At 41.2% G+C, this 14,310-nt stretch overlaps 1 protein-coding gene and 1 long non-coding RNA gene across 4 annotated transcripts in view; both read left to right on the top strand.

The window, feature by feature from the left end:
* Nucleotides 1-230: 230 nt before the first annotated feature.
* LOC141810874 (uncharacterized) lies at nucleotides 231-7,768 on the top strand. Its single transcript, XR_012600131.1, has 4 exons — nucleotides 231-627; nucleotides 3,053-7,110; nucleotides 7,206-7,250; nucleotides 7,368-7,768. It is a non-coding gene; the product is annotated as an uncharacterized LOC141810874 (long non-coding RNA).
* A 2,010-nt stretch (nucleotides 7,769-9,778) lies between these two features.
* dennd5b (DENN/MADD domain containing 5B) overlaps nucleotides 9,779-14,310 on the top strand; it is a 68,653-nt gene continuing 64,121 nt past the window's right edge. For all 3 annotated transcript variants that reach the window (XM_074698116.1, XM_074698114.1, XM_074698113.1), the window contains exon 1: nucleotides 9,779-10,108. In XM_074698116.1, coding sequence (XP_074554217.1) covers nucleotides 10,000-10,108 — 109 coding nt within the window. In that variant the 5' untranslated portion in view covers nucleotides 9,779-9,999. The remainder of the gene's footprint in view (nucleotides 10,109-14,310) is intronic.

Below are 14,310 nucleotides of genomic sequence, written 5' to 3'. Positions count from 1 at the left end.
ACGCTATCCATTATGGAAATAAAACTTTAAACCGTTTTTACACTTTTATCCTTTATGTAGCCTATTTAAAGTGTCATAAAATAATAACCTGCGTTGATTGAAAAGTCAAGGCAGACACAATCAGAAACGTTTCCCTCCACAGCTTCGCAGATGATTGATACACGCCCCTTCCAAACTCTCCACCAATCAGAGCTCACCTTGAGCAGCCCATAATAAGTCCGTCTCGCGCTTCCGCGAGCGACGCACAGTACGATGGAGAATCAATGCAGAGGAGCAGCGAGTGGAGTGTTTGTATCTAACGGCTGTGGAGGGAATTCTGCTTCCGAATAGATGACAGCGATGGGATTTCTTCCCGCCGAGGCCAAGGGAAGTCGGCTGAGGAGTGTTTTTTTCCGCGGTAGAAAAGTTACCGGAGTGAACTACCAGGGGGCTCGACGATAAGATGGATCCATTGGGAGTGTGAGAAGTGAGTTTCGTTCTTAGGAATCCATACGAACATATGGAAGCGTCGACCGTTAGGAGCAACTTCTACGTACTTAAAGTGTCCTTTAGGACTATCAGGAAAACCGAGCGCTTTTTCCTGGGATAAAGACTCCGTTTCCCAATAGCACTACCAACTGGCGTAAGGTAATGTCTCTGCAAGGCGTGCATGTTGGGGGGGAGGGAGGGCAAGTGATAGCAGAGTTGATTTTCTTCACTCAACTATTTTCCAATACAACTTTTTACAGGAAGCAAGTGACAGGGTTAGCTATTTATAGTGACGTAGCGCTATTGTTTAAAACAGACGACAAGCATATGCTGTTAACTCTGTTTTAATCGTAGTTTAATGTACAAAGGTGAGCAGACTATCTGTTTATTACGGTAGCCCTGAAGTGCAAAGCATGACATACGTCTGATGCAAACATTAGTAGTTCACAACAGCACTGAATGTCTTTTAGAGTTTTAGACTGTGACATTTTCTTGTTTTTCTTGCCCAGATAAGCAATAGTCCAGGCAGGGGCCAGCTAGGGAGACTGGGTCTGACCCATCAGGAGACCAGCAAGATATATGTTCTGCAGCTGCTCCACCTAGTTATGGAGAGGGAATGCACTCAACATGGTCACACATTGGCAAGGAGGGAAAAGTCATTTGAGATAAGAGTAGGAAAGTCTTTTAAGATTGCAATGCAGATTTTGAGTGGAAATTTTACTGTAGAGAAAGTTTCACACCAGTCAAATTCAGAGTTTATTATTAAAGCTTAATTTGTAAACAGAAGATTAGATGCTGTAACTCAAAGGTGCAGTGAGTCATAATTAGACAGTTAGCGACATCTAGTGGTCAGATTCTAGAATTAGCTCCATCATCAAAAATATGTTCATCCAATTTGGCAAAGGAAGCAGCGTTTAGCTCCATTCATTCAGACGAGTTAGTGTTCTTTAAACACTAAAGTCAAACCGTAAAGAGCGTAAATATGTCCAGTTGTTCTGTAGTCAGTTGTCAGAAATGATACTTCACCAAACTTCTATCAATGTCTGACCGTTACAGAGCTACTGGTGTTTTGATGTTCTTATTAGTATCAGTCTCATTATTAACTTTAAAATACAAAATCATTGTTTTTTTTGTATATTTGGTGCAGTTATCTGTCTGAATGTAGTTTTCTGGCTCCTTTATTATGACCCAGGGCTCAGACTCAGCTGTCTGTGTGCTCTTTTTTGACAGGAGGGTTTCTAGTTATTGACAAGTTCATGTCATATTTCACTTTCTGGCAAGTCTCAAAAGATATGCAGTCACAAGTATCAAGTCACTGCTAAAACGCCCACCGAGTGTCTGTCCTCTTGTTGATGTTTTCCAGTCAATCATTGATTTGTAACAAACCTGAGAGTTTTTTTTTACTGTCCATCAAACTTTTTTGATGGTTAACACCTTCATAATGCTAGACCAACTATTGTACTCTGCAGCACTTCCATTGCCAAAATGCGCAAGCACCCATACAAATGTCATCATTGTTCACAAACTCTGAACTGGCCAATGGATGTATGAAGGTAGATATGTTGCAAAATAGGAGAGCTTGTAGAATGTGATGAGAGAAGTTGAAGTAAAGAAAGTGAACTTGTAAAGATGTTTACTTGTAAGAAGAATCAACACGTAAAATTAGTTACACGTTTGGGGAAAAAAGGGGAAGATGTCTGTAGCAAAACAGATTCGTTATTGTAGACAGATCCCCCCACCCCACCCCACACTATGGCACACCAAGCGCCATTAAAGTGGTAATACAAACTTAAAACCAATGATTTTGATCAATAGCTACGCTACTTACCCCAGCTTGGTCAAAATAGCACTAATACTTTGCTCATGTTCAGCTCCCTCACCTGTTTAGGTTACCCACACGTCTCCCACATTTTTGCAGTCATGGCAGGCCTCAAACAAACTATGCCTGTCAACCAACTCTTCAAGAGGGCAAAGGGCAGGGATTTTTATGTCTTTGTTTACTAGTAAACTGGTGAGAGACAGCTGACCACCGTAATTTAGGCTTGCCCCAGCATTCGCTTCTTTACAACATTATACAAAAAATGTTACCTGTCGTGCGGAAAATGGGCAACTCTGGAGTCTTCCTCCAAATTTAACTATATACATGTTTCAATCAATATTGCTTCATTACTGTCAACACTAATACTCTACCTCACTTGTAGCTGTCTGAAAGCTCTCTTGCACAAAGAAAAGTGTTAAGATGTACACCCCACTCATTTGCTTCAAAACAATCACATGCCTTGGTTAGAGCCATGATAGTGGGTGCCAGAGCTCATGGGAAACATTTTTTTTTTTATCCTGGAAAAATACTTGCTTTTTCAGACAGTCCTCACAGCCTCTTAAATAAAGATTTTGTGTTTTCCCATTTTTAACTACAGCAAAAATACCGGTGGAATTATCCGAGATGGATTGGGAACCACCATTGCTTCAAAATGTTAAAGAAAAACACTTGGTGACCTGTGTAGTTGCTGTTCTGGAAAAGGCCAGGATGGCTTGTCAACACTGAAAGCAGCCAAAAAACTAACTTTTTTTTTTTGTCTTCTAGACCCAACGGCCCTTGGCTGATGCTATCTGTACCACTGATTCGACCTGCAAATGGAGCTCACTATATGGTAGCACCTCAATATCCTGAGGAGCTCAGACAGGTGCACGCTCCATCCCAGTGGTGACAACGCAGTCCACACCCAGAACAGAACTTCAACTGACTTCAACATCAGACTGATCCACAGCCAAACTTTTCAATGCTGGCAGGAGTTGGTGGCTCTCTAGCTTCCTTTAACATGAATCATCCCAGAGGAAGATACTCTGGCTCTCATCCTCAAACAATGAGAGATGAAGCCTCGCCGGTTGAGGATATTGAAAGTTTTAATCAAAGGATATTAGCCTTGATTGCCAAAAGAATTGCACAATGTAAGTCAGTCAAAAAGGATGGACATACTTCCACTATTAACAAGGCAGCGAATGACTTGGACCAACTGCATGGTGTTTTGGGGGGGCCCAAACACTTACCAAAGGAGGATCAACAGGAAAGAGGCACAGAATCTGAAGGAGGAGAAAGGTTTGACAAAGTGCATGGTCTGGCTGGGCCTGTCCAAACTACGTTGGTACCTGTAAGGAAAACATTTGAGCCTCCATCACAGCATGACCATTTGGGAAATGATAAAAATGAATCAGCTCAACAGGACTCTAGTCTCCCTGATCAGAAAGATACTGCACACTCCACGTTGAATTCATCAGTGGACAAAATTCGGATGAATGATGATCAGTGTGTTCCCTCAGGTCAAAGTAAAGCTGTTGTTGAGGAGCAATCTGGAAAAGAAATTGTTCATAATGCAGAATATGAAGGCATTTCAGAAACGGCACATCCAGCCACAGAACTCTGTAATACACACGTTGAAGGACTGAACTGTTCTTCATGGTATGAAGAGCTCCAGTTTGAGGATATAAGTGGGGGGAGTGAGGATGAGGCAATGGGAAAGCCTTCATTTTCATTCAGTACCCAAGATACCCAATCAAATGGAGAACAAGTGCTGTGTGAGCAGAGTGTGGCTCATATGAAACAGGAAAGCATTCCAGATAAAGAACTGAAAGAGAAGTCCGTTTCACCAAAGACTGTAGCTTTTGAACAGGCACACCATTCCTCCCATTCATTTTGTAATGAATCTGATGATGGAGAAAGTGATGACCAATGGATAGTCATACCCGTAACTATTTCCGACCTCAGATATGAATCAGGAAGTGAAGATCAGGAAGGTTTGGAAAAAGTCGAGCTTGATGATGATGAAGTAACAGAAACACCGCGCAATGAAGGTGAAATTCTGTGTTCAGATCTGAAGGCACCAACTTGTGCTTCATCTGAGATAGAGGTGGTTGATACAGTCAATAGCTCTGAACAAGCCCCAGTGGTTCATGTAATAGACACAATTGAGGTTGCACCAACCAGAAGCACACCTGACTGTGAATGGGACAATGGTGGACTGCCAGCACCTCAGAAAAGTAGTGGGCAGAATCCCGAATCTAAAAACAGTTGTCATACCGAAGACAGCTGTGACACTGAAGACAGCTGTGACACTGAAGACAGCTGTGATTATCCATCTGAATCAAAATGCAACCATATTACTGTCTCTAGGGATTTTTTAAGGAAGACTCCAGCATCTCTGACCCCAGCACCAAGTGTTACTGTGGTGGAAACAGACAGACAACAGAATAAGAATGTTCCCATTGGTCAAACCACAGGGTCGAACAAGATTATGGAGAAACTTCGAAAAATGGTCCAAACAAAGGCTGTCACTAAACGAAAAAACAACAAGGAGAATATTTCAAAAAAGAGAGATGGTTCTGACTCAGATGATGAAATACACCAAAGGAGGAAAAACAAGGCAAAACAGAGGAGGAGATGCATTCTAATGTCGGAAAGCAGTGAAGATTCCTCCTGTAGTCAACGTGGAAAACATTTACCTGAAAAAATGGACACTCACAAAGACAGTTTACCATCTATAGAACTTCAAGCACTACAGTGCCCATCAACACTTGGTGATACACAGTCCAGGGAAGTAATGCAAGATGCACAACTGTCCAGTGGAGTAGGAACAAGCAATTGGCAGATTGAAACTGTAGTTGAGCCCGTTCAACATGAGACCCAAAAACACAGTACGCCAAACAAAGATACTATTATTGCCGAATCTGATTCAGAAAAAGAAATGGATCTAAACCGCAAACATGGGGCAAAAAAGAGATTTAACTGCTTAAAGGACAAAGGGGATCCCTTATGCACTGATCATGTCACACCCCAGCAACAGTCTACACTTCATGGTGAAGAGTTAAAGGAGACCGTTCAGGAACCATGCTCTGACCAACAGTCTGAAACCATCTCTGCCTCCGAGTGTGAAAGGCATGAGACCTTGAATGACATAATCGTTCTTGATTCTGACACGGAGGATGAAAGTGATTACAACCTCAAAAACAATGCAAAGAGAAGGGGACTTTCTAGCTTGAACTGTAAAGGTGGCTCCACATTTATCGACCAACCACGAACACAACGGCAATCAAGACTTCATGATAAGGTTGAAAGAGCCTCAAGCTCAAAAACTGACTCAGCGCATGCACAGCACAAGGCAGGCATGCAAAAGATTTCAGCTACAGAAGATATTATAAATCTTATATCTGACTCAGATGATGACAGCGACGTTAACAACAAAGAGCAAAACGAGACAACATTAGTAACCTCAGGGTTAGCAAGCTGTCATGACACATATGCTACCAAAGAAAAGCACAAAAATAAAACCCTGCCTTCTGCAAACTCATTACTGCCACAACACTTGTCTAACCTTCATGATACACTGAGTAATGAGCCAAAGCAGGACGTATGCTCAGGCTCGATTAAAAAAGGGAACGTGAGCCAAATTAAAGCTAAAGATGGCTTTGGGAATGTTCAACACAGAACCAACAGGATAAAAGTTTTAAAGGAGACCAAGGTGACAGATACTGACCAAGAGCCTAGGAGCAAACATGTTAGCAAGAAAGTGTCTTTTAAAAATACAATTCTTTCAAGTACAGAAGACAGTAGCACTGAGACTGTCTTTTCCAGTGAAGAAAGACTTTCACCTGGACCTCAGAACGATTGTTATAGAACAGTGACCAGGAAGCCTGAAACGGTCAGGTCATTTTCTAATGACTTGTCCAGAAGGCCTCAGCAGTCCATGGACAGGGGAGCAAACCCAGCTTTGAGTACTAACCCTGTAATTCCTTCTTTAATTGTCTCAAGCCCTGATCAAACCCACAACCGCTTGAAACTCAGGAGTCCCACACCAGGAAGTAGCAAAGTATGTGGACAGACTGGGAAGAAAAGCAGTATGGCTCAGGCCATAGTGGTAAAACCCCCTTCAGTTTCTAGACAGTTTTCCTTCCCTCCCCATGTGGGCCCATCCACCTCCAGTAGTCAGAAGTCTTCCTCAGGTGGACCTCGAAAAGAACCGACACGGATCTCAGCCCCTTCAAGTTTTTTGCCTTCAACTGGTGCGTCCAGAGAAGCCTTAGATCCTTCTAGATCTAGGCAGGATACGTGTACATCTCGACCACCTTTGACCTCTTCCAAAGCACAGCCATCTAACTTGCAAAGAAGCCCTTCCACACCTGATCAAATTTCCAGTCCTAAAGAATACCCATCGTATTCAACCACACAGTTGACAAAAACCAAGGTATTGGAGAGCTGGAAGAGCACTTTCCCAAATAAGGGTGAAGTACGAAGAAGAAGAAGAAGATCGTGGTTGGATGACAACTTAGGGACCACATGTGATGGCTCATCCAGGGAAGTCGGACCAAGGCCCAGGCATGATGCGAAAAGGGAAGTTGGACCAGGACATAGTGGTGATGCGATAAGAGAAGTCAGACCTGGACCTAGTCATTCTGATGTTTCAGCCGCAACCAGACCAGTACCTACTCACAGTGGTCCTCTGAGGGCTGCTAGACCAGAATCCAGTGGCCAGAAGAAGAGAGTCCTGCAAACTAGGTCCCTTGAGACTGAAGCCCCACTGATGAAGAAGACCAAAATTTACTACAGCCAGTTGCCAAAGGCCACAAATCGGGATCCTGCTCAAGGACAAAGTGTGTTGTTAAGAATTCTCTAAAATATTTTTGTCTAAGGTAGTTAATTTGACTCTTTTCTGAGTTCATGTTTCTAACCACCATTCTTACCGTAGGTTACCCTGTTGGTGAAAATTACAAGTGGGGACAACCAAAGAAAGGTGATAGTTAGCATCTTCCTATCTGGATCCTTTTGACTGAAAAGCTGTATAGCATGTCCAAATTTCTGAATTACAAGTGTAATCCTGTTTTTTCTGCTTACTACTCTTTTATTTTAGGACCCAGAAGGGATGGTGAGCGGTATTCTCCTCCAGGACTTCATCCCTGAGAAAAGGATGCGTGTCTCAGAATTACATCTGTTTTAACCCAGTGACAGGTGGTTGATTACTCAATACTTCTGTTTCTATCTCAAAAAGTTCTCACTTTGACTTCAACGACTTGTGTGTAATTCAGTGATTAACAGTATTCAGTATTTATTTCAGAAACGTTTACTCTGTCTTACTCAATTGTGTGTGTGTGTTCTGGTGTGTATGCTGTAAACATGCCTGCAGTTTGTGGTGATGTTTTTTTATTCAGTTTTTTTATAGAATTATATTTATACTGGCTACTTAAGTATGTCTCAGAATATAGCACTAAGTTGTCACCTTTTTTCTTCTAACTGTCAAGTGAAGGTGTCCGTTTCTCCTGTTTTTTTTATTTTTTGTACCATATTGTCTTTTGTAAGTTAACTGTTACTGAAGTTCAAAAAAACAACTTTGATAAATATGTTCCAATGGGAAATGTCAAACCTGTTTTAAAATGTTAACAGTAAAATGACAGACTTGGAAGAAAACGTCGCTGTCTGGCTACCATATTTTTGCGTTGCTGTTTTGTATAATAGTGGGGGGAAAATGTATTGACGCAATGAGTTTTATTCGTAACCAAATTAAACATGATCTAGAGCTTTGAGAGGCCCCAATCCCTAAGGTCAGAAAGGTAAGATGCAATTTAGACATTCTTCGCACAAACTCTGTGAGATTACTTTAAATTCCATTTTAATGGCCCAGACTTCAAATTTTGACAAGTATCATTTGAGTGATCACGTAACAGCATGTTGGGTCAGTTATTTCTGAATGCTGGCCCAATGCTAAATAATACATCATGCCCACTGGAAATCCTTCATGTAATGATTGAGATGTAATTCCTGCCATCCATAGGCTTATATATTCGGCCATTTAGTGGGCTTCTGGGTGGCAGTGGCTCAAGACATCAATTGGCAAGCAAAAGATTATAGGTTCTAGTCCCAGTATAGACCAAAATAATTTGTTACAGCCAGTACAGGTAGATAAATTGTTTTATCATGAGTTATGAAGGATCTGGTTTTAGACTGGCCTTCCAACGTGTCAGGACACAAGGACCGCTCACACGATATGTAAGTTAATAGGATGTGGTTGACCAAATAAAACTACCTGAAACTGAAAGAAATATGACTTAATATTAAAACAACTTAAAACACTCCCCACTTGTTTCTTGACCATTCTGAGAGGGAATAACGCCCATTTAATTATTTTTGCACAAGAAAAATAGGGGACATGCAGACAGCTTTGTTGGTTCTCCTTTTATATTTTTCAGGAACTTGTGAAACTCACATGACCCCTAATGTTAACACTGATATCCTATTTGGAAGTCTATACACACGCCCTTGTTTGTTTTGGCCTGATTACACGTCACAAGCACAGACAGGTCAATCTGTTTCCATACAGACCTATGCCACAGTAAAAAGCTGATTGCTTGCAGTGTTGGTCTGAAATATGGGGACGTAGCATATAAAGGTACAGCAAAAACCACTGAGAAAGGACACATGTAGAAATTCGTGAACACAGCTTATGGTCTCATTTATTTCAGATGCTTAAATTTGATGTAGTTCTTCTTTAAAACAGCAGATGGCGTTCTCAGCCCAAAAACAGGTTTGAGTCAGGCATAGGAATATAGATTTTTTTTTTTTTTAAATTCTGATATAAAAGAAAAATGACTAATTACTCTGAGTTATTGCTGGTTTTTGAACAATTTTAGTTATTAGCTTGTTATGGTTGTATGTCATAGTCTTATATTTTCAGCTTAAGGCTCAAACTAAGCCAAAGTTTTAGGACCTGTTGCCAAAACGTGATGAAAACCCGGCAAAGAATGTATGTACCTAGAAATTACAGGAGTCAAAACAAATTCCCTTTTGTTGAACAGATTAAAATTCCATCATAAAGAAAACAAAATAGTAAGTCACTCTACTGTCTTAGTTTTGCCGATGTTTTCTCTGATCCTTTCTATTTCTTTATATATTTCTATTTGTTCATCCTTTCATATTTATATTTTCCATATTTATCAATTTTATGCTTTCGTATTATGATTTTTTTTTTCAAAATCAAGAAAGAAACAAGTTTAAATGACAACATTGTAATGAGACAATAAAACGATGAGGACCTTAGTTTAAGATTCAGTCAATTCATCATTGGGAAATAGATTTCACCAAATGGTATGTTTCCCAGTCAGCCTCTGAAATTTGTGAAACCGTTAACAGGTTTTGTAATTAAAAAACCTACCACACCGTGTCAGTGTGCGAACACACCGTGTTGTCTTGAGTCCGGGACCAGATTTAAAAATCCCGCCCTCCCAAGCGATGAGGCGGAGACTCGTCTTTCTCTCCCCCCAGCAGGCAGCAGTGTGTTGGGAAGCTCCGCGCACACGGTCTATTGAAAGCGAGCAACACTAAACACTTTAAAAACCAGCTACTGAGCATTACAACGCTTTCTTCACGACCAGGACCCGAAAGAGGAGCTTTTACCCGTGTCGAGCTTTGTTTCCACTTATCCTTTGTTATTCTTGGGATGCGGTTCTTGGAGCGCTAGGGAGCGGGCAGCACTGCACACTGAAGCCGGGATGAGTGGGAGCTCCGCGGGGTCCGGCGCGGCGCCCTGCCGCCTGGTCCACTACTTTGTTATTTGTGGGATTGACACAGAAACTGGACTGGAGCCGGACGAACTAGCAGGTAGGATTTTTTATTTTACTCTTTTGCTTCCAATGTGTGTTTGAAGTGACGGGAGGAGAAGAAGGCACAGCCAGCATTTGGCAAAACTCTTTATTGATGAAATTATTCCACATGGGTTATGGTACAGCCAGCCATTTTTAGCTTATCAAGGAGCAAACAATAAAGTTACCTGAGGACACTTTGAATACAGAACAGTTTGTACTTTTTGTTACGCTGATAACAGAGATCCAATGAGATTCACAATGAGGATGAACTTGAACGCAGCGGCCAAAAATCTAACAGACAGAAACCTCATGAAGAACCAGATTCATTGGTAGTCATCTGTCTGCCAGGTCATACAGGTGGCTCAAACTCACTTTAAAACTCCAAACATAAAGTTCACTGAGTATTTATGCATATTACAAATATTATGCTGTAAAAACAACAGTGATAGAGTTGAAACAGTGTGACCTTTTTGAGGTCAAGAGGAGCTTATGACCAGTGATTTCTGTCATTTCAGGTTTGTGTGTGTCAGCAGAAAGTGTTTGATGGTATCTTTTCTGATTTAATCGTTTTCCTGTCCTCGGCTGTACTGCTCACATCCTTCACAAATGTAACTACAGTCTGTGGTATAATTTTTACACACTGGTTGTTCTGGATGACAGTCTCACACGTGGTGTTGCACGGGTTGATAAAGCAAATCAGAAATGCAAAGAGCTTTTTGTTTTTTTAAAAAATGTAAAATGTTTCTGTAAGCAGCAACTTCAATGAAAGGATTTGCTGCTTTTGGTCATTGAACATGAAACAGAAAAGATGGTTTTGGCGGTTAAAAAAGTGCTTAGCCTTGAGGGATTGTGATAAGCACTTTTTCTGTGACTTTGCAGATACATCTGTGTGAGGGAAAATGATTGGTGCAGTGAGAACTTTGTGCGTTTTAAGTCAAAATTTGGTTAAAAACACTTAATTAGAAAATTATTAATTATAAAATTTGGCGATCCACCTTACAACTAGTGCAAGGATGACTGAAACTTCTGTACATGGGGCACCTACCCAATCAAACTAGTGCCCTATGAAGACAAAAACAAGACACCTGATTCTGACGTCATAATTCAGTTGTAGCATCAGAAAAAGGAAGTCTGGTCTCTTGAATTTATTCAGATTCCTTTCATGCATTTTGTGGATCATGAAATCAGACTGGTGCATCACTCCTAGTTCTGCATTTGACGCTGCACTGGAGGCACTTCACTTCATGAAGCGGTCTTCCTCCTCTCTTTGAAACCCCTGCTCTAATGTAGATTCTCTCATTAACTCACTCTCTGTGCTCTTGTCTATGACAGCCCGTCCACATTATCACAGAGGGGAGTTATTTATTGTATCCTCTGAGCTGCTGAAGTGTTGCATCACAGCTACTGTCTGTGTCTCTAGGCCAAAGTTCAGAAAGCAAAGTCTAAGTGTGCACTGATAGTTACCTGTGATTGTGATTTCTTTGACCTGACATCAAACAGTAAAAGATGAACAAGCTGCAGAATGATCCCACTTTTTATACCGTTGTATACTGTATATGAGGCTGCCTCTCCTGGTTGTTTTGTTGATTTGGAAGGATTGCATGTGTTTATGTCTTCGCACATGTGTGTGGATATCCATGAGTGTCGCCCTCAGGCTGAAGAAAGTCCCCTAAGTGACACCGATAATCTTCCCCCATCCCGATTCCATATGCCCGGTTGTCTGCTCTGCTTACACCTTTCACCTTAACTTGCCGAGCATCTGGTTTGTGTGCATGTGTTTGTGTGTGATTGTGTGTGTGTTTGTGTGTGTGGGTTGACATTGAGCCAAGTTGCCAAGTCACTGTCGGGGTAATCTCTGTAAACAGATATCTGCACATGAAGCTCAATCTGCAGGCTGCAGACTGTTTCTGAGTTAGGAGTTCATTTCTCAAACATCATGCCAAGAAAGTTGATATCTGAATTTTTTAAGAGATGGGTCATCATTTTAAATATTTATATTTAAATATCAAAAAGTTAATATGAATATAAAGTCATTCTAAAATTTCAGTTTTTCACCGTTTTTACTGTTGCTTTGTTGTAATACAGTTTCCCGCCAGATTATGGCTTTGGCATTTCTTCAAGCTGTTTGCCTATTGCGCTAAGTAACAGAAGAAGAATAACTGCCTTTAGTAGAAAAAGAAGAAGATGAATACTTTAGCAGTACCATCCCAACTTAACATAAAGCACTGCAGTTCTTCAAGTGTCCACTTGAGGCTTGCTGCAGAAATAACACAAAAAAAACTACACACACCAATCAAAAATAAAAAATATCAAGATCTACTTCTTTGTCTTACCCAAACTTGAACAAAACTACTTTGAGTTCAGCAGTTCAGACATGGTCTCCTTTGACAGTGGGCATTAAATTCTGTATTAAAAACAAACGGGTGATATCACTGAGTCACAGCATCGTGGTTGTAATACAGTTTCCCAACAAACTGTGGCACTAGCGTGTCTTCAACCTTTTTACTGACCACGTAGAATAACAAAAGAAGAGTAGTAACTGTATTAAACAGCGAAAGAAGAAGACAACGTTAGCGACAGTCTCTGAAAACATGGGTTTAGCACCGTAAAATTCAGAAATGGATGAAGCAGGAGACTTAGTAAAAAATGTATACATAGATGCTACTTCACTGGATTGTTAGCATAAATCTTGAGACAAACGCTGACAGTTAAGGGAGCAGATTGATGCTAATGCACCAACAGATGGTTACAGGACAGGTTTCCCATGGGGTGTTTATTGTCTACATTTGCAGCACATATGGTTCAATATTTTGTTAGTTGATGTTTTCTATACATCACTTTACAAACCCATTGTTAAAATGATAGGCACAACAAAAACACAAAATAAAGGCCCAGATTGGTAACATTGATGAGATTTTGTCTGTCATTTTTGGAAAAAGAGACCATTAAAGAAGTCTTGGCTTATATTAGTGAAGTATCAGTAAGTTAAATAGGGCGATCTGTTTGCTTGTTGATGAAATACTATGGTTACATTTTCATCTGCCAACCCCCTCGTCTCCATCATCTCCCTCAGTTTGTCTCCATGTGTCCACACTTCATCTCAGATCATTTACAATTCTGATCAGGCCTGTTGCTCTCCTTCCCCCCCCGACACGGCACCATCATCCAGACGCTGCCATGATTCACATCAACACGTTGCCTTTGGTGGTCCTTAAACCGCTCTGTTTGTGTGGTGCTCCCCTGCATATTTCTTGTTCCCTGATTTAAAGGCAGAGATAATTGCGGTGACCCACATTAAGTGCTGTTTTTGCCTTTGCTTATTTTAGGATAACCCCCTCCTCCTCCTCCTCCTCCCCCCTGCTCTTTGTGTGGCAGTGTGGCCTTATTTCCCTCAGCCCATTGTTGTAGCCAGAGGACCAGACTTCCTGTAGACCTGCCTTAGGCTCCTTCATGGTTTACTGTGCTTTCTATATCTGTCTGTATTTGTCTGAGTTGACTCTCTTCATACAGTCTTTTATTGTAGCTCCGTCCTCTCACAGATCCTGAGCTCTTAGCTTGAATGCTAATAATCTGGTTTAATTCCTCCCATAAATAGCCTCCTTGTCAGACCAGACACCCTCCACATACCATGCCATTGAATCTCAGTGGTATAAATACTCCTCGGCTGGCACACAGAGCCTGAAATAGTTCCTGCTCTCTAACACCAGAGGCAGTGAGAGTGGCAGCATTGTGGAGATGAAAGGTGAGAGGAGCTAATTTGAGGAGGGGGATGTTTGGCGTTCCAGTTGTAGATGGAGATATGAGGTCAGCTCTTTGCAGTATGTGAAGTGCATTGCTGCCATCTTGGACAGTGACAGTTACCCAGCCTTTCAGGACTGTTAGCGTAGCAGCTTGCTTGGAAGGGAAACTATGTTTTCATGCAACAAGTTGCCCAATAAGAAAAGTACTAAAACTACTACTTATAGATATCGTGTAAAGACAAAAATCCCTAAATCTGTCTCTTAACTGATCAAGATGGTCTGTTCTAAAAAAAAATCACACAAGCTCTTCACTTGACTTGCTGAAATGATGAGATCATCACATAAGAATCTGGTTCATGACATGTTGGAGGAATGGGCCTCAAACACCAAGGTCTGCCTCTGACAGGCCTTTGGAGGACTGGCCAATCAGTGAAGGGGGAGTTTTTGGAGCAAAGAGCCTTAAAGAGACAGCAGCTAG

This window comes from Halichoeres trimaculatus, unplaced genomic scaffold, assembly GCF_033239565.1.
Source record: "Halichoeres trimaculatus isolate MK-OKI-2021-1 unplaced genomic scaffold, fHalTri1.1 fHalTri1_scaffold_21, whole genome shotgun sequence".
In the NCBI taxonomy this organism is placed as follows: Eukaryota; Metazoa; Chordata; class Actinopteri; order Labriformes; family Labridae; genus Halichoeres; species Halichoeres trimaculatus.
This window is presented reverse-complemented; position numbering and strand designations above follow the sequence as displayed.